At 36.1% G+C, this 21477-nt stretch overlaps 1 protein-coding gene across 1 annotated transcript; it reads left to right on the forward strand.

Annotated features, from left to right (window-relative positions):
- Positions 1-2012: 2012 nt before the first annotated feature.
- LOC140163481 (amidase-like) lies at positions 2013-20113 on the forward strand. Its single transcript, XM_072186796.1, has 11 exons — positions 2013-2066; positions 4724-4961; positions 5625-5797; positions 6435-6574; positions 7097-7297; positions 7504-7578; positions 7710-7821; positions 8672-8734; positions 14973-15073; positions 19448-19637; positions 19844-20113. Exons 1-11 carry the CDS (start codon positions 2027-2029, stop codon positions 20035-20037), a joined length of 1527 nt encoding a protein of 508 aa, XP_072042897.1. The 5' UTR covers positions 2013-2026; the 3' UTR covers positions 20038-20113.
- Positions 20114-21477: the final 1364 nt, after the last annotated feature.

Here is a 21477-nt window from a genome sequence, read left to right on the forward strand (position 1 = left end):
TGTCCACGCTGAAGTACAAAGTGACAACGCGTTAACAGCGCTTTAACAGTGCGTAGTCCTGCGGGTATGCGTGCCTTCAAAGTCGACACAATGCGTCCGCGTCTGTACTTTGTACTTCAGAGTAGACTGACTGTAGAAGACCATGTGGAAAACAATAGCATAGCAGCTAGGATAGTGAAAACATGGTCTTCAGGACTTGGATTGCATGAGGCTGTGGTAGACCAGTGGTTAGACAGGATCTAGTACATTGCAGGAGTTGGATCAAAAATTGAGACCATCAAAGGATTCTTTTCTGAAATATATTAAATCAAGATCTCCAGGCTTTAAGTAACCATAGCAAAAAAGTAAGTTTAAGTTTAATTTTTATGATCTGATATTGTGATTTGATTGACAGCCAAACTGTACTAATTAATAAATAATCACAAGTTGTTTAATATGATAAACATTGTGTTTGCATGTTTGGTAATATTGGACTATGTCATTTTTATGACCCCGTTATCAGAGATTTTAAGCAACTATTCTCTGTTCAACAAAATAAAATACTGCAAGTTCACAAGTTGTTTAATATGATAAACAGTGTGTTTGCATGTTTGGTAATATTGGACTATGTCATTTTTATGACCCCGTTATCAGAGATTTTAAGCAACTATTCTCTGTTCAAAAAAATAAAATACTGCGTCTGCCACACCATGCTGTGGCTGTGCCTACTCAAACTTGACATTCACATCCACAGGACATTAATATAATCAAATTAAGTATTTCTTGGCCAAACTGGAACACTGTGAATAGTGGCTCCGCGATAATCACACGCGAATATAGCGCGATACACAAGAAAGTATACACGGGCCTTGCACTGCGTACACGCTTAGTACACAACATGGACGCAACACGCATGTTCCACTTTGGCCAAGAAATACTTAATTTGATTATAGATGAGGGTACACAATAGAATGAGGAAATTTATATTTGTTAAAATTTATTTTTAAACCCTACATGTTTAACTTTTTGGGACACTAAGTATACTTCTGTACTCATACAATATCTACTACTACACATGTATGCCAAGGCATGTATGTAACCTTTGGTCAGGCAACAATGTCGAGTTGTAGCACAGATTTGGGGGACATCTTCACTTGAAAGAGGCGTAGAAAAGCAGTATGTTCAAAACGTTCAAATGTACAAAACTTGCTGCAAATTGCAAACACGGCATAATTAGACAATTCCTTTTTTGAGGTGCGGGGAATTGATTTTAGTAGACAAGTTTGTTGTTGTTATTATTATTATTATTATTATTATTATTATTATTATTATTATTATTATTATTATTATTATTATTATTATTATTATTATTATTATTATTATTATTATTATTATGGAGAATTACATTCACTAATTTAAATCCCAATCGGGCGTAGTTTAAAATAAAGACATTTGACCTCGGATGACTTCAATTTTATTTGTACATGCTCCCCTCACATATCAAATATTCCACCAACCAAGTTTGAGCCCAATCGAGCGAAGTTTGCACATTTAGCCCTATAGATGACTTTTGACCTCTAATGAAATCGATTTTATTTTATTCATACTCCCTCATATCGAGGAATTCACACACCACGTGCAAGTCCAATTGGGCGAAGTTAGCCTTTGAACTTGGATGACCTTGTTTTTTTCACATTTTCACAAGTTTAAGCCCAATTTTGAACCCTCCATGACCTTTGACCTCGTTACCGATTTGTAGAAAACTGACCGATAATTATACACATACACACATACAACAATAGCTGAAGATACAGCTCTTGAGGTCTTGTCACAAATTTAAAAAAAAATGTGTTGGTGACTATTATGTAGATACATATAGGCCTATTATGTATAACATGATAAAACAAAGAGAAAATTAAGCAGTATGTTGACTGGATGCATACATTTTTACTGAAAGATTATGACCAATCCCTTTATATTATACATTAGACGTGACGACATAGGTCATAGTCTATACTATTTGAGCACATCACTATTGAAGTGCAACATGGCTGAGTCAGGCAAGGAAAACATAGAACAGAAGAAAGGTAAATTAAAGTTTCGTTTCTTGAATTCTTAAATAACTCCTTTTATTTAAAAGATAAACAGCTTACACGTAGCGTATGTACCAAGTTTGAATACGATATGGCCATGCGTTTTGAATTTGCCACTCAAAAATTAGGTAGTGAAGTCTCACTTTTTAACTTTACTTGCATGGTATGTAAATTTACATAACTGGAAAACAGCACACGCTATAACTATATGAGCATAGTCTCACTTTGAAGCTATACTTGCTGTTATTTGCTGTGTAAATATCCTGAGTTTTCGTTTTTATTTAATTTGTATATTACTAATTGTATCTGGAACATTTATGAGGGCGGCAGAGGGAGGCATGAGAACGTAGTAGTACATAAAATGGCTTTGGATGTAACATAAATGGATGAATTCCCATCAAACAGTTTTAATTGACAACCCAGATTAACATGAATATTTCTAGAAAGACCTACCATCTATATACACATCATGCAGTTATTGTTAACTACATGTATGCACACAACACAGGGGCACTCGCATAGGTAATTGACCCGTACTAGTAGCGCTGTGCTGTGGGTATAGGAGATGAACTAGTTAGCGTCATATATCAAAAAGTATAAAAGTTCTGATTTTAGTACTTGCTCTATGTTTCAATTACTTATTCTTTTCAAAATATCTGATATTTAATCCGGTACAAGCTTTAATAACGGGGGAGCATGCATTTGTATGAGAAAGGAAATCTACCATCTTATGCAAACTCCCGTGTTAATCCAATGAACATTTTGCTTCACCGGGCCGCCCTGACTTGGTCGCGTTTGGAAGAGGAGTGCCACCAAACCGTAATAGGTACAAATTTAGTACTTTCTGTCAATCAAGTATGGTTTATTTTCTTTAAATTAATATTAATTTAAGTCAGTCTTTAAATTATTAGCATAGTTCTTATAATAACGGTGGAGCGCCTTGATGAGTAAATGATAGCAACCCAATGGAAAATCCCCAAAACTCTCACAATATCGTCATTATCGATTGGATTAGTCGACCGTAGCGGACAATTCGATCGCTTATTGGATTAATATTATCACGTGGTAAGAAATGTGCATTGGACAATCGATTACTATAATGGTTTAGTACTGCATATTTCGGTTTAATCTTCACTAAGCGGGTTTATGGCTGGACAAAACTGCACTATGAGTCATTTCGTTGAACAGTAAAAAGGTCCATTATTTATAGTGTTCCTTTAAAGTACCGCCGCCAGCACAGGTACGTGGGAGGTCAATAGTTTAGTGACGATGTTCCAGTTTTCCAATTCCTACACACACTAGAGCAAGTTTTGAATATTAAAGAAAACGGACATTTTGGTGAGAAACGGCCAAATTGGAAAGAATTTTAATTTTCTCATTATTTTTGATGGACTTCTTTGTGTGTATGTCAATCATTATTGTCTTATTAAAATTGGCGAGAATTGTACATTATACTTCAAAATAGCTCAAAACAAATAGCATTATTTTCTAATAAACACAAAATGAGAAAATTTAAATTCCTTCCATTTTTGGCCGTCACCAAAATGTCCGTCGACCTTCAGCGGTATATAATATTGCAAGTAAGGGGCTGTGCAATTATGAGCCCCCGGGGTAACATTTTCAAATGTTGAGCCAACAATTCCTCACCGGACTGCCAAACGTCGCCCCTTGACATGCCATTTTTTTGGTTTGCAAACTTTAAAATTGTCTGGAACGAACGGGAGATTTTGCATATTCGAACGTTTCTGTAGTGTTTTCATAAACCTTTTTAGAACGTGTTATTTAAAAGGTGCCCCGTAAATATTAATGTGTGCCAAAATTGCTTGCCCCCACCTCTTGATTTGATTGCATTACATTATGTTGTAGATCATTTTAATTTACCCTGCAAATAGACAATTTCAAATGTTAACACCAACTGCTCTACGCATTCATACATAAGTGCGTGACATTTGTATGTATAGTCCCATACCTTGCCATAACGGTATTTTATAAGAAAGATTATGATTATCAGATAATATGAATAGTAATAGGTTCCCCAAAAGTGGACCCATGAGTTTGAAATATTTTACACGGTTGTTTGATGGGATCATTTATTAGTTTTTCAAACAAAACATAATGTACATCCAAATTTTAGGATTAAACAGCTAAAAGCGATATCATGCTACTAATGCATACAGATGCTTTTGAGTCATTCGCAACTTTGATTTCCCCTCTTTTACACAATTGTTCACTTTTATAGCATTTGTAAAGCTTTTTTGGATATAAAATGTGCCTATTAATGACAAACTTGGTGGCGCTTTTTAGTTACTGGAAATTACTCTTTCAAGCTTTTAATACAAAATTAATAATTCCTTTTATATTTTGATAAAATATGTTTATAAAATTTCCTTGTTGCTTGTTTCAACTATTCCAGCTGTTTTAATGGCAGTATTAATCACCTACCTCTTGCAAATAGAGAAATATGATTTAGGATAAATAGTGCCATCTATAGTTTGCATTTAGTTAATAATGAAGCCAACAACCGTGATTAATGTATAAATACACTTGTTCTTGGGCTACAGATCGCAAAAATAAGAGAGAGAAAAGAAAGAAGATTCTCGGAATGAGCGTTTCGCGTTTGAATAACTGACTTATACATCTTTCCTTTATAGCAGAGTTATTCAGGGACCCGACAGTTCCTGGACCAACTACAACCGAGTTGTCAGCATTGGCGGCACGTCTGAACTATTCGTTTGGCGACGACGAACTACAACAATGTCATTCTCTTATAACTAATGCTCTTAAGGGTTTCAACCGCCTTGACGATCTTGTGGAACCAACATTGCCCGTGAAGTACCCGCGGACACCGGGTTACAGACCTTCTGCTGAAGAAAACCCTTATAATGCCTGGTAATGTAATGTTCATTTGTATTTTCGATCTCTATTATGCACATCGGCCAACATGCACGTTCCGTTACTTGTTCTGTAGCAAATGTACATTTACAATAACACATCAGCATATTAGGTGGGGATTGGGCGGGGGGCTTTATTAAAGGCCTGATAATCGACGAAAATGTTCCTGTACATTGCCCATTTAACATCAAAATTAACTTTGACTACACATTAATAGTGTAATTAATGCTCGGTACAGATTGGCCCGGCTAAGTCCTTTTGGAAGCATGTCAGCGGTATTACTTTACAGCTTCTCTAGAAAATCTCTTATCAAAAGCCCCCCCCCCCCCACTCTCGACACAGGTACGCCCCCCCCCCCCTCTGACACAAGTACGCCACTGACGACTAATTAGAGGAACATTAATTGCATCATATTTACCAGCAACCTAACTTTCACATTTTTGATTCATTGTGAGAGTGGACCAAAATAATCTCATAATTTAGGTCAATATGTGTTCCATATAGCTGAGTCGAATTGTGAAATTAAAATAGGTGCAGTGTTTGAAAATTATGATAACCATGTTTCCTTTGTACAATTTGTTGCAATTGTGAATGTGTAGTGTATGTCCGTTCGGAATTTGTTTGACGAGGATAGTAATTCTGCTTTAAAATATCATTAAGGTACTGGAAATCTACCATTAAAGGAGCCGGTACTGGTAAATTGTCTGGCAAGACGTTTGCAATAAAGGACAGTGTAATGGTAGCTGGGGTACCAATGATGAATGGATGTCGAGCCTTGGAAGGTACTCTACCTGATATAGATGCAACCGTGGTCACGAAACTTCTGGATGCTGGTAAGTGGACACAAGGGAAAACTTCTACAAAACCTGTTACTCAGTTGGCCGGTACTTTCGAAGCTATATCTCATTACATACCAACAAACATACGTTGCCCAAATTATGTATTAATACTATATGATAAATACCGAAAAATATTTTTATATTCAGGCAGCAAAAAAGAGGGTTTTGAACATTAAACATTTGGCATTGAACATTAAACTTCAGGGCATTATTTTCTAGTTTCGATGATGGTTTTGTTTTGGTTGCTCGTTTGATTGATTGTTTGTTTGTGATATTCTGTTGATATTCTGATAATTTTTATTGTGTTTTTTAGTTTTCAGAGGAAAACATGAGGAAAATCGTCAAAGGGACCAAAAACACAAAACAAAAATTAGCGCATTACGCATTTTGCTGATTTTTTTCCTCGTAACATTTAGTGGTCTTAACAATTCAAGACTAGACATATTCTCATTAGGGTCTCTTGTTTAAAACCGGGACGGATTGGACAAGGCAGGGGCTTTCAACTTACATATTTTCTAAAACTGAGTATATGCTACATTAACATGGGTGACTCTTTGAAAAAACACACCGAAGGACGGAAAATTATCATAATACTCAATATATTGTGGTGTTTGGTTTACCTTAATTTCAGGCGGCACTATTCTCGGCAAGGCAAAATGTGAAAATATGTGTTGCTCGGGGAGTAGCTATAGTTCAGCATATGGACCAACGTTCAACTTCCATGATAAAACACGCTCAGCAGGCGGATCCAGTAGTGGGAGCGCTGTATTGGTATGACAAACATCCATCCAGTGTATAATCAACCTAGTCACCTCACTAAAATGTTCATATGAATCATTCTACAACTGGTCTTAAAATGATCATATCAATCAGTTTAGTGCAGTGATAGCGCCATATGTTGTTATTAAGTTTGTGCCGTATATAAAAACGTGATTTTTGATTTCGCTTTTGATTTCTTTTGATTTCTACACCACGATCGAAATGATCGCAACATAAAGTCTTTGGCATGTACTATCAATTCCAAAAGGTATGTGATTCAGTTACCAGGACGTTATGTAACCACTTCGCTGACGAATAATTGTTGGGCTATAGCTTCGCAAAGTAAAAATATGAAACTAAGCAGGTGATAAGTATGATGTCTGCCGAAACCCGATCGACCCTTTTAAAAATATATTTAGGCCTGTTTAACGCTAATCAAAAAAAAAATCTTATACCTCACTACACCTTTTGGGTTTTCTTAGATAAAGATTAACTATTCATAAAATCATTTTATAATGTTCTCTCAACCGTCAGGTTATGGCAGGAGACGTGGATATGGCGATTGGTGGTGATCAGGCTGGTTCGGTTCGATTTCCAGCCTCTTGGAATGGATGCGTTGGGTTGAAGCCTACATGGGGTCTTGTACCGTACACGGGAGCGGGGTCAATCGACCCATCTGTTGACCATCTGGGACCCATGACAAGGACAGTCCATGATTGTGCCCTAATGCTAGAGGTAAGGCTATGTGAAATCATCTTTTTTTTCTTTCTTTTTTAATTTTTAAAATTAACTTTATGAGGCTCGGGAAAACTCGAGAAAGGAAATGCGAGACATATATAGAGTTGCTTCCAATCTAATTTGTATGGTTCTGAGAAAATCACCGTTTTTAAAATAAGAATGCACATTTAATCAATTTTTATTCTTAATATCTTTCTTTCAAGGTTATTGCTGGATATGACGACGGATTAGATCATCGTCAGCCTCCAAACATCGTGGTCCCTGAATACACTAAAAAGGTATGTACGTCTATTAGAAAAGTATGGTGATATTTGTATGTACATATTGCAATTCACACAGACCTTTTACATGTCCTACAAGTCACAAATGCTATGGCTTTCTATGAACTAATTGTTTACACTTTTGCCAGATTGAAGTGGACAACTTAAATGGCGTAAAATTGGGATTCTTAAGGAGGGATTCGGACACGAAGCATCCCAGGAGGCTGTGGATAAAATTGTACGGGAAGCAGCACAAAACTTGACAAGTATTGGAGCTCAGGTGGTAGATGTATCTATTCCAATCCATACAAATTGTGAGTAAACTTTAAAAATTCTTAACTAAACACAAATTATAAATATAATACATGTATAACAATAAGTCCTTTTTTTAATTTTAATTATTACTATTACTATTTCGACGGGGATGTGTGGCCCAATCTTCCGAACCCATACCCATTTCTAAGGGTAATTTTACCGAAAATAGGGACCCATATCTAAGAATTTTCAGGGTGTCTAAGGGTGTCTATCTAAGGGTGTCTGAGGATATTTTTCTTCAAAACATAGGTGAATAGCAACATACATTTTGAGAGAGCTTTACCCTAAACTGATAATGTCTCAACTTAGTGGTTATTAATATGCCTGGGTGATGCATGTAACTACGACGAGGAATTTTTTTTGTAAAGATTTCTTTTTCTATTTTCTTGAGGGCGTACTCACATAATGACGACGTGATATGGAGACTGTTAGTGCCTACTTTTACATCAATAGATAGCGGAGACCAAATAGTTATTCGTTGATATCAAAAATAACAAGATAATGATGTTTATTATAAACATTAAAAGAGGGGGTGCAACACCATCACAACTTCGTTGCACGTGTTACAGAAAATGCACCCGTGTATATTAATAATTTACAAATTAGGTTAATCTAATGTTGCATTATCCTATTTTGTCTATTATATAATCACTGGAAACGGATTTTGTACAGTCTGTAGAAACGAACCAAACAGTCATTGGTCTTATTATTTCACACGCTATTGCCGGACTTTTTGGGACTAGTTGTGATGATTTTTTAGAATTAAATGCTATTTTGATTTTTTTAAATTTCTCAGCTCAAGATATTTGGATCGGTTTTGGATTTGAAGGAGCCTATCACACTATGCTCAGAGGATCTCGTAAGTACATGAAGTATTATTGTCTTGCTAAAAGTTTAGTTAAACTACAATTTACCATGAATATTAATCTAAAACATTAGACTACACGAGACATATGAAGCAATCAATCGGATTCTGCCATAGCTGTACTAAATAGTTAAATTTAATGCTATTCAATTATACTTTATTAACATAGATAATACATTTCATTACTACGATCGGCGTATCATTGATTATTACTTTCTTTTGTTTTCTTAAAGCCATAATGAAAGATCTTATCATATGAATTTGGTTATTTTTATACACATTTCCAAACTTACACTAAATGGTATCGGAAAAAAGGAACTCGTTGTGTTAGTAGGTCAGCAGAGCAATTTTGAAATTAAGTCGTAGTAAAGTAACTCCCCCAGAAAACTCCACGTCTAAACGACCAAAATAATCAGTGAGGTTTATTTCACTTTACCTCATTGTCTTGTCTTAAAGTGGACAAAAATTCTTCCTGACAGTTATTGCTTATATTATTTCAGAATATTAGGTAAAGAATAACAACATTCAAATCGTACGTTATGGTTTTAGCATACATACACAAAAAACATACCATGTCCTCAGTTCCCACACATAACCACATTAGTCCAGGCCCTAGCTAGGACCCGGCCTACACCGGATAGGGCAGAGATTTTGACACTTGATTTGGGTTATTGGACCTTTGAGGTTAAAGAATCACGGAGGTGCTTTTGCGAAAGCGGCTGCGAATTCGAGAAATCAAGATGGCCGCCGGCGGCCATTTTGAAAATTTTAAATTTTAGTTTTCACTCAATATTCATGTGTAATACATCATTCTATAGGTTTTTGCATACAAGGAATCAATTTCTGACATTATTTTTATGATTGAAGGTCAGTATAACATGTTTACATTCAAAATGGCCGCCGAATGGTTGCCAAAAGATGGGGTTTTCATTAAAATGCATTTAGAATTCAATATTTTAACTTATTTGATGTTAAAAATAACCATGGGATGCTGATATTATGGTGACAACAAAGCATAAGTCGTCTATGTCATTTCTATCATCTCCTGGATATGTTTAAAAATCAAAATGGCTGCCAAAATGGCCGCCAAAATAGCCTTTTTTCATTAAAATGTGTTACAGGAGTATTATAAAGTACCAGATTTACAATGAAATGGTGCCAAACATTGTGTTCTTTTGTATTCAAAGTATCCCTCTGGTAAAGGGGTAACAATATGACATCGGCATCAATTAATATTATCTCATATGGGCATGTAAACATTCAAAATGGCCGCCAAAATGGCTGCAAAACATGATTTTTTCATTAAAATGGTATTTAAAACAGCATTTTAATAGATGTTGTGTTAAATATTTCCATGGAACGCTGATATAATGTTAAAGGGATATTTCTATCCCAATTTCTTCCTGCTCATGTGTTTTTACATTCATAAAAGAATCTTAAATCCTAAATTTCATGCAAATCGGACATTCCGTTGGCGAATTATGGACTATAACATACCGTATATTTCAATGGTCCATAGGATTGTGTGTTATACTTTCGTTGGCGACAGAATAAAATTCAAAATCGAACATGTTGGCCGGTTTCTCTGGAAAAGGGAATATATTTGCAAGATTCCTCTTGCACATTATCATTATGCACCTAGTATATAAGGGGTCCCGTTGGTATGAGCATGCCGGCAGAATCATTTTACGACAGAATGTTAACCATATGCCATGAAGCTGAAAATGACATCTCCTGTAAAAAACTGGTATCTTGAAAGTTGGTGTAAGAGTCAGCTAAAAGAATAGAATATACTCTTTTAAATGATTATTACACTAACATTCAAATTATTATTTTGGTGGCCAAGTTGAATTTTAAACATGCCCAATTACCCATAAGTCCATGCTGTTTTCCTATTACTGCTATGCTATAATGATTATGTGGGAAAATACTCTCCTTTTATGGCACCATCCCTTGAAAACCAGATACCTAGTGTCGCTGTAACAGATTTTGATGAAAAATAATATTTTGGTGGCCATTTTGGGAGTCACTTTTATTTCTTTGAACTTACCCATGGGATAATTTTGAATGACATATTTTACGTTACCCTTCTGCCACAAAGATATTTTTGGATCTCGAAGAAAGCACTCATGTGGCACCATTTCCTTAAAAATCAGATAAATTACATGTTGTTGAGACATAATATTATCAATTTAAAAACTACTTGCATGGTCATTTTGGAGAAAAAAAGAAAGGAAAGAAAGCACTATTGTTGCACATAATACATTATGTAAATTGTAAGTTGCTGGAAGGTATGGGTCTTGCTTAAAATGCCATATAGTTGAAAGCTTTCCATCCTGTTTCTGTTTTGCAGAATTTGATGGAAAACAAAAAATAGCATTGTGTTTATGGGCAAGAGTTATGCATACTTTCTCCATTTTCACCCATTTTGTGTCAAATGAAGCAAAATACAATTTACACACCAACACTAGTCAGTTCCATGGATAAAATTGTTCAAAGGCGGAGTATAGTACAAACAAATCTATATTGTTGTCCTATTTGAGCACTTTTTGACTGGAAATAGCAATATTTCAATATCATATTTCTTTATAATTGGGAATTTGTACATAAAAAGTAATTCATCACTCAGAATAGTTAATAATGAACAAAAAAGTCAATTACAATTGTTATCCACAGCCTTTCAGTTTTTCGTTATGGGTTTTATAAGATGATTGGTTAACGTTATTTCCTTGATTTTAGCTATTTCCTCAAGAATGACCCATGATGGCGCAAAATGAATTTTTTTTTGATTATCTTGGAACTATGATAGGTGATATCTTACCGCAGTTGTAACTTTAGAATGTTTTATTGGAAAGAAATATGGCAATAACACACGGTTGTGCATAGAGGGCCAACCCAGCTAGCCAAAATACGTTTTTAAAACGTTAAAAAATCGTTTCACTTTGGTTTAAGAAACGTTTCAATATTGCGTTTTAAAACGTAAATGTGTGGAGTTTTGAATACGTTTCAATAACGTTTGCATGAAACGTTTTGATTACGTTTTTTCACGTTAATATTACGTTTCACTTTTGTTTAAAAACCGTTTCAATATTGCGTTTTTAAAACGTAGTTCTAAATACGTTTCAATAACGTTTGCATGACACGTTTTGAAAACGTTATCAGACCGTTTTCCAAATGCTAATAAACCGCATCACTTTGGTAGTCCAAGTTATCATGGTTATGACGTTAACACTTCGATCTCTTGTGTAGTATATAAGACATGAAACCATGAAGAAATACATTAACCATGAAAGTAAAAGATGTACACCATGAGATAATGTATAACTCCATGTCCCCAATGTCTTCGACATCAAGACATGTTCAGCTTCCCAGTCCAGTCCTGTTGCATCGATTATTCTTGCCGGCAGCTGGCAGCATGATTCGGATAACCAAAATATGAAAGCCAACCTTAGCTAGGATATTAAATGTGATATTAAATTACATTAATGTAAATGTATTCTGCGCTAAAATTATAAAAGTATCCTTACACTTGGAAAAAATCAATTCTACAACTCACTGAACTGAACTGAACATATGTGAATTAAAACTAAACCATATTTGGGTAAATTTATTTATTTAATAGATGCGCTATCTATTTTTCTTCCAAGTGTAAGGATACTTTTTGGCGCAGTATATAAACCAACAAGAGACTTGCAATGGGCAACTACTAGCGTGAATATTATATATGATTATAATCAGAAACAAATGGCACATTTATACCATGTCATGCTATTAAAATTTACAGAATTAAGAAATAAAAGGGCCTCAATTAAAACTGAAAATGAAAACTTACCTAAATGAGTAGACCTAATGCTGTTATACTTTACTCTTGGAGCTGGAACACTTATCATTAAATACAACAAAAATACATGTAGAATTGTATCGCTTTCTCCACACCAGAATCAAATTTGAACAGCTAATATATAGTAGTTGAGCAGTAACCACGTATAGGCTAGTCAAGTATAAGGTCACTGAGATCAAGGATACTAGTACTATAGTACTGTGTAGTAGTCACCATTGCTCGCCATCAGTGCAGACTAAAATCATATGTCAGTAATTCCATTAAAACGCAAATGTTTCGCCCAAAACATAGCTGCAACTTGTCTACAAAATCAAAGGCCTATACACGTTTATCTTTTGATCTATAAACATGATTAAAGGTTAGCTAGGCCTATTAAATTCCACCGTAAACAGTCAGCAATTGAGATTCACAGATATATCCGTTGATGCATGGTCAAAACGGTTACAATTTGTTACTAGTATTTCGAAACACACAAACCGCACTAACCGGTGGGTAGTCTTAGTCCCAGCCGGCTTGTGCTCCTTGAGTAACGAGGAGCACAAGCCGTCTGGGACTCGAGACTAACCGCCGGTTCATTATTTTACGAAATCGAGACCGTGCGTTACCATGGTTACATCTTTTGAAAGTTGATTTATAAAATAAAGCAATGTAAATTTACCGGTACTTTTTACTTTAATTTGCTTACGTTTTTTATTCATATCTGTCATCATTCATGCAAATAACGTACAGTAGGCCTAAATAAATTACAGAAAAATAAAATGCAAGTCTCTTGTTGATTAGCCTACTTATTATAATAAATATTAAATAATTATTTAATATCCAGCTAATTGGTTATATAGTGGAACCCCAGTCGAATGGAACGATCTATGAACATTGTGATTTTATTTGCTTTTTTCGTGAGTATTTTGTCTACAATGGGTCTACGTTATTAGAACGTTTTTATAACGTTTTGGTCGAACTATTCTGCCATCAGATAACTCGATGTTTATCAAAACGTTTTGGAAACGTGTATTTAACGTTTTAAAAAACCAAAACCAAATAAAAACCAATTCAAAACGTTTTGGAAACGTTTTGTGTTTGCTGGGAACCTGCCCCGTTTGGTGGGCCAACCTGCCCCGGCCTGGTTAATTTTCTTTTCGCTCTCTCCTACAACTACTATAACTTTTGTATAAGTCACAGAGCCATATAAATTTGTTAGCATTTACCTAGAGTAAACAGCTCTCAAGTATCAAATTGAGAGCCTCCTAACCCACAAACTGAGCTCTCCAGATAAGTGGGGAAAAAGGGGCCAACCTGCCCCGGTCTCCCTTACTAGGTGCATAATGATCATGTGCAAAAGGAATCTTGCAAATTTATCTTATAAATTTATAATTTATATCTAGAGAAACGGGCCGAAATGTTCGATTTTGAATTTCATTCTGTCGACAACGAAAGTATCACACACAATCCTATGGACCATTGAAATATATGTTATAGCCCATAATTCGCCAACTGAATGTCCGATTTGCATGAAAATTTGGGTTTAGGTTTCTTTCATGAATGTAAAAACACATGAGCAGGAAGAAATTTGGATAGAAATACTCCTTTAACATTATATCAGCGTTCAATGAAAATATTTAACACAACATCTATTAAAATGCTGTTTTAAATATCATTTTAATGAAAAAATCATGTTTTTGCAGCCATTTTGGCGGCCATTTTGAATGTTTACATGCCCATGAGATCATATTAATTGATGCTGATGTCATATTGTTACCCCTTTACCAGAGAGATACTTTGAATACAAAAAGAACACAATGTTTGGCACCATTTCATTGTAAATCTGGTACTTCATAATACTCCTGTAACACATTTTAATGAAAAAAGACAATTTTGGCGGCCATTTTGGCAGCCATTTTGATTTTTAAACATATCCAGGAGATGATAGAAATGACATAGACAACTGACCATAATATCAGCAACCCATGGTTATTTTTAACATCAAATAAGTTAAAATATTGAATTCTAAATACATTTTAATGAAAACCCCATCTTTTGGCAACCATTTGGCGGCCATTTTGAATGTAAACATGTTATACTGACCTTCAATCATAAAAAAATAATGTCAGAAATTGATTCCTTGTATGCAAAAACCTATAGAATGATGTATTACACATGAATATTGAGTGAAAACTAAAATTTAAAATTTTCAAAATGGCCGCCGGCGGCCATCGTGGATTTCTCGGATTCGCAGCCGCTTTCGCAAAAGCACCTCTGTGATTCGTTAACCTCAAAGGTCCAATAACCCAAATCAAGTGTCAAAATCTCTGCCCTATCCGGTGTAGGCCGGGTCCTAGCTAGGGCCAGGACTACATCCTGCACGTTTGATGTCGTTTTGTTCCAATTTCCAAGTTCAAGGACTAGGTTTCAAAGGATTCTATCCAACTAACAGCATGAAGACGATAGGCGCAGCTTTGAAGCATGATACCAAGCATTTGCCGGAACACTTCAAGGTATAATATTTCGGCTTTATATACTTGATAAACTTGATAATACTTCATAAAGTCTTCACAAAAAGTAATGCAGCCGTTATAACTATTAATTGTATTCACAATATTTTGACATAGAAAGAAGGATGATGTATTTACACACATTTTGATACCCCATTTGGTCAATGTTGTTCAATATTAACAACACAGTAGTGCTTTTAAAGAAAAAAACCCGAATTTAAAAGTGGTCGTTTACAGCGATCAATGGTTATTATGGAAGCATGTAGCACTTAAGCCCGCGCTCAGTTCAAGTCAATACAAATAGCTGCAATTTTTGTTATATTTAGGTATGTTTCTTTCAAAACACTGCTGAACGAAATTGGACGAATGGGGTATCAAAATGCGCGAAAATATATCGTCCTTCTTTCTATGTTAAAATATTGTGAAACAATTATTAGTTCTGAAACTGTAGGCGTATTTATAACGGCTGCGTTACTTTTTGTGCGGTCTTTACAATAAGTTAAAGAGTATTGGATGATTGATTAAATGTTTAAATCTCGGGCCCATTTTCTGTATAAATTTCTACGAAATCCTGTTTTATCAAGCATTAAGGGTACATTCTCTTGGGTCATGACCTTGACATAGGGAAATTTTTTTATTTTATTTTTGACAAGAAGACATATATACCCTTCATATAAAATAACATTAATCCTGAAAAAAAAGTGCCAATGTGTAATTTCCCCCTATTTTGTCTCCCGTTGCTAATGAAAACAAACTCCGATTGTATTGCGTGAGGTCCATTTATTAAAAGCTCCATGATATGCACCAATTACTCTCTTAGTTTCGAGTCCAGACTGCATATTGTAAGGACGAATGACGTGTGTTTAGAACGACGTAAACCACAGCATAAACCGATTGTGAAGGAGACTAACTCTCAAGTTGAAGCGTTTCCGATTAGAACGTCAGTCCGGCAAACTCGTCAAATTGGGCATATAATATCAAAACGGGATGTACGAACGGGAATCGGGATATCGCTGTGCTTGAAACCGTGCGCCCAGCAGGGCCCGGTAACAGCACGGGCATGCAAGAAGTGCTGTGAAAACATATTTATATGGAAGATATGTAAATGACCCTATATTAGATTTACTGAAACCCGGGGCTCACAAAAATGATTATTATAAATGATCAACTAAATATTGTTGAAGGTCTATTGATCATTAATCAATGACAATGACATGCCTATTGCCTCCGGCAAGGGGGGTAATCCCATACTGCCAAATGCATACGGGGATTGCGCTTTTGCAAATAATCCTTATAGACACGGGTCCCTATTTTTGCTGAAAATCCTTATGGGTCCGTTAAACCCCCGTAGCGTAAATCTCGATCTTTTCGGGTAAAATGGGTCTAGGCCTATAGGAAAGAAAACTTTAGACATGGGTCTATAGGGCTTATTTTTGAGAAAATCCTTAGAAATGGGTAGGCCCCTCCCTACCTGTCCACGGTCAAATGGCAATGGAGGCTAATGGGTAGGCCTACGGGTTTCAAGTCTGGAGCCTCCACCCCCGTCTAAAAAATATCAACTTGTTCCCACCCCCGCATGCCTAGGGCCGATTTTTAGGTGTCACTTCGCCTAAACCATAATTATACGCCTAACGACCATACCCGTCATACGCGTAGGCCTACGGGGAGGGGCTTTGGGGTGGCAAAAAAGAAGGGCAGCAGAGGCGGCAAAAGGATAGCGCGCAGTGGTGTAGATTTCTTTTTGACATTTGGGGGGATGGGGGTTGGAAGTTTTTTTTGAAGTAGGCCTATACGGTGAATCCAGCACCTTTTGGCGACAGCATAAAAATACAAAATAACAAAAACACAAAATAACTTCCCATGACAATATGTCGGTTCATAAAATACAAATTTTGTATTAGATCCAACGCAAAGGTTTTTACTGCTTTTGGAAGGAGGGTGGTCCGAAATTTAAAAAAAGTCGGCGGCAATGAAATTACGACCCCCCTTTTTCGGCAACAAAAAAATTATGACCCCCTCCGCTGATTGGCCTACACCTTAGGGGCTGTGCAATAATTATGACCCCTGGGGGAGGGTAAAATTAGCGGGGGGGCAAGAAATATTTGGCGAGCCGAAAGGGGGGCAAGCAATTCCCCCCAAGCGATTTTTGGCACGCATTCATGGGGCGCCTTTTTAATAAAACACTCTAAAATGGCTTGGGAAAACAGTACGGAAACGCTTAAATTTTCCTGCTCGGAGCGCTGATAGGCCTACATCTAGACCATTTAAGGTTTGCAATTTGGGATCCCAAAAATTTGGCATGTTCAAGGGGGAGGGGGCAAATAATTTTTGGCAGGCCGCCGACGATTGCACAGCCCCTTAGGCCTACCCCATAAACAGGCTAAAATTGTATTGAAATCATTCAAATCAGTCTTTTTGAATGAAATAACCACACTATTTGTCATCTTGTGACTCCCTACATTTTGGTCATCGAAAATGTTATGACCCCCATATTTTTTATCCTTAAAATGGTTGAACCCTTCTGTATATTTGGGACCCCCTTCCGAAGAAAATGATAGCGCCCCCCCCCCCCCCGCAAGGCCTAATCATTATTTTGTTCTTGAGCAAAGATTGGTGAATCATATGATTTACAAATGCATCGTTAAACCATATTTTGTACTTTTTTTCTCAAAATTACAAAAAAAATGTAAGGCAATTATCGTAGTAGGCTGACATTCTTGTTCTAAAATTGTTAATTTTGCCCTTGGTTTGTTCTGACTAGAATTAAATATGAAACACTGGCCCTGTTCTGACCACAGCTTCTAACAATTCATAACATCGTTGGTCAATCATGTTCCAAACGGGATATACAACCGCGGCAGTCTTCTCCAAGTGTGTACATCTCGATTTGCCGGACTGACCCATGACCTCATGAAACGTAAACACATGGCCGGGCGTGTATGACGTGCGATCGCTGTCATAAATGGTGGAATATAATTTTCTCCGTGTCTTCTTTGCCAGGAAAATCATGAATTTAACCAGTTGCAGTCATTTGATTGTGAGTAGCAAAGTACACAAGCAACCGGGCCTTGTCGTGGCTTATGAGGGCGAATTTCGTTTGACACTTTGTCAAATAAGTAACATAGAATTGAAAGAAATGTTACGCGATTGACCGTATCTCTGAATCGTGTAAAAGCTTAAAAAGTGTTGACCATACCGTCTAAAAAAATTGATATTTCAAAATTGGCTGATCGTAGTCCTCAAATTCGAGTATGCACATGTAGCGAAGATATGCATCATATCTTGCAAAGTTAATTTTTTTGAAAATAATTAAACAAGCTATGAAAGCTAGACTCATTAAGAAATTTTTTAAAAATACAAATTTCAGTCGTAAATTTAGGTTTTCTACAACTTGTAATTTTAATTCTGAAGTAGAAATATCAAAACTGAATAGCAAGAATGTTATTATAGGATGTTTTATAGATGACTACAATTTGGTTTAGAAATCGGAATGAGGAAAATTGATGAAATGACTGGTCCAAAAAAAATAGCGAGTGCTATAATCAATGACCCAGTTCATTCACTCCCAGTCCCAATCAGAGTCTGAAAATTAAAATAGCAATGGAAAAATAATAATATATAAACCTTTACCTTTAAGATGAGGTATAACTTTTATTTTTCCAATGATCATTTCTGGGCCAAATTTGATACTTAATGTGGCAAAATCATCCCATTTTTTTGCTCAAAACCTCAAAGCAGTAACCTTAATGAAACCACGATGTAATAAAGCTTTCAAAACCCAGTTGGATCGATATCAGGTAATTCTTATTTTTGTTTTAAATATTTGTGATTGGGTTAAACATATCAATGTTCCCCCAAATAACTAATTGCTTTGGTCAAACAAGTAGCTACCTATGTCAATCCAAGGAAAGAACATTATAAGTATCCAAAAGGCGGCACATGCTTCATCTGTTTCTTGCAGAGTTGGTTTTTAACCCAAACATAAGTAACAGGGGGCATTATTTCCATGTACGCCCTAGGGAACTCTTTAATGGACAGTATGTGTTTTAGGGCAGCAAAGTACCCACCTGGGTCAGTCCAAGGTGCAATAGGTAATACATACATGTGTCACTATTGGAAGGAACAGATCAAAATACAACAGATTTTGCATGCTGTTTTATCTTCTTGTTTCTTCCTGATGTGTATTGAACCCAAACATAACTAACATGAGGCTTTCTTCCCATGTACGCCCTATAGGTTAAGCCCCTTTATAATGGGCAGTTTATTTTTTCCATATCAAGAACATTGCTGGTCACTGCTATAAGGTCTCTTGAATGACTAATGGCACCCGCAGCATTTTTAGCATTGATCTTCATGACAATCTATCTTCATTTTCAGCATATAATGCTTACCGGTGCATACTTAAATGAGACATACCATGGACAGCTGTACGGACGTTCTCAGAATTTGGGGCGCCTGTTACGGCAAGCTTATGACGATGTTCTGAAGGATTGTGACGTAGTTGTCATGCCAACAGTTCCTTTCGTAGCTCCAAAGCTTCCTACAGATGACGAAATGACATGGGAAGGTAGGTTATGAGAGGTAATTCAAACTTTCAAAGTAATAAGAACAGAGGCATCGCAATCGTTTTCAATGTTTAACTCAGGCAACCTTTGATGTGAAATTGTCCGCCTCTTCGGCCTTTAAAAGCTGGCCACGGTACTCAAGCGCAGAGTCATACCGAATTCATATTTGAATAATTGGTCAAACTTAAGTCTTGATTATCTTTCATAGGTCATATACATCATTCCATTGGAATGGTACAGAACACCATGGCGGCTAATGTGACGGGCCATCCAGCACTTTCCATCAACGCGGGGTGGGTAGACAAGCTACCCGTAGGGATGATGATCGTTGGACGACACTGGGATGAAACGACTGTTTTGAAAGTAGCACGTGCTCATGAAAAAATTATGACGGGCAAGTAGTAGTAAAGACAATAAAAAGTGAAATAAGACTAAAGGTACCAATAAGTTTACTCAGTATATGTTACCCAAACATTCATAACTCAGAAATTATACAATAACAAATAACGCTACTTGCATGAAACAATATTAATAACCAGTACCTACATAAGTATGTGGAATAAATGATGCACGAAACAATTTTCCGCAATATTTAACTAAGTCCATCAACATTAAAATAAACATGTTTCAGAAACACAATTCCAATTCTGATAGGATATTCAACATGTATTCACGAAATGTGGCCAAACAAATTGGCAAGAATATGATTATGTATAAAATAACTATACAGAACTGTAATAATCGAATACTGTTTCTCATTTTCCTTGAGAAACGATTCCCTTTGTTCGATGGTGTCGCTATAAGAAAAGAGTATAAAGAGAGTTCCACGAAAGGAAACATCGTTACTATAGGACGTACATTATGAATTCTGGTTTTTCGATTTCACCAAGTAATTCATTAATGGTATTAATGCCAACTTTTAAACAACTTTTGTTGTCTACCAACCTGCTGCCATGTCAAATAAATGCCATATAGCTGTATCAAGGGGTTACAGAGCTACAGGCCCTTTGGGCCTCAACTGTAGTTCCTTCACGCATCGTTGTATTATGCATTTCCATAGTTTATTATATATGTATTATTCCTTATATCCCCGGTGGGTTCAGTCTTCACTGACAATGTGTACGCATGATGGTTCCAATTAGGGGTACTTTTCAAGAAATGTCCGCGGAATTTTCGAGGACAAAATTGTTCGCGATTGTCCAAATTAGGGGTGTTTTGGAGCAAAATTGTCCTTGAAATGAAAAATAGGGTGTATTTCTAGGACTTTGGTCCGCGTTTTACCGCTACAGTTTTCGATATTGTCCTCATTTCCCCGTGAAATAGGGGGAAAATTCAAAAGCGTCCTTGAAATGGTAAAAATAGGGGTATTTATTTCTGAAAAATGTCCTCGATTCCTCGTGATAAGGGGGTGAAATGAAAATGCGTCCTCAAAGTGATAAAAATAGGGGAGGTATTTGGGGGCAAATTGTCCTTGATTTCGCGCAAAATAGGGGGTAAAATTGCTGCAAATGTCCTCGATTCCCCGTGAAATAGGGGTCATTTTCAAATCCTGGAACGGTCATACGTCCTACCTTTAAATACAAACTGAACCCACCGCTTATATCTATAAGATATAAGATAATAATAAATCTATCTATATCTATCTTTAAATTATAATGCTAATTTTCAAATTAAAGAATCAAGTTAGGATACTACAAAGCTTGGTAAAAAGTCGCTACTCAGTTCAAACCAGCCTACACTGTATTGTAGCCAGGTAAGAGTAACTTAAACTGCCTATTTTATGAAGTAGACAACTGCATAGAATTATTAGAGTACACTACGTGGTTCACTAAATTTGATATT

This window comes from Amphiura filiformis, chromosome 11 (assembly GCF_039555335.1).
Source record: "Amphiura filiformis chromosome 11, Afil_fr2py, whole genome shotgun sequence".
Taxonomy (NCBI): domain Eukaryota; kingdom Metazoa; phylum Echinodermata; class Ophiuroidea; order Amphilepidida; family Amphiuridae; genus Amphiura; species Amphiura filiformis.

Bases quoted from the DNA above. Each gene is read 5' to 3' on its own strand.
- LOC140163481 (XM_072186796.1), top strand. From the start codon at position 2,027: ATGGCTGAGTCAGGCAAGGAAAACATAGAACAGAAGAAAG. The intron at 5,798-6,434 runs GTAAGTGGACAC...CCTTAATTTCAG, and splicing joins CACGAAACTTCTGGATGCTG to GCGGCACTATTCTCGGCAAG. The intron at 7,579-7,709 runs GTATGTACGTCT...CACTTTTGCCAG, and splicing joins TCCCTGAATACACTAAAAAG to ATTGAAGTGGACAACTTAAA.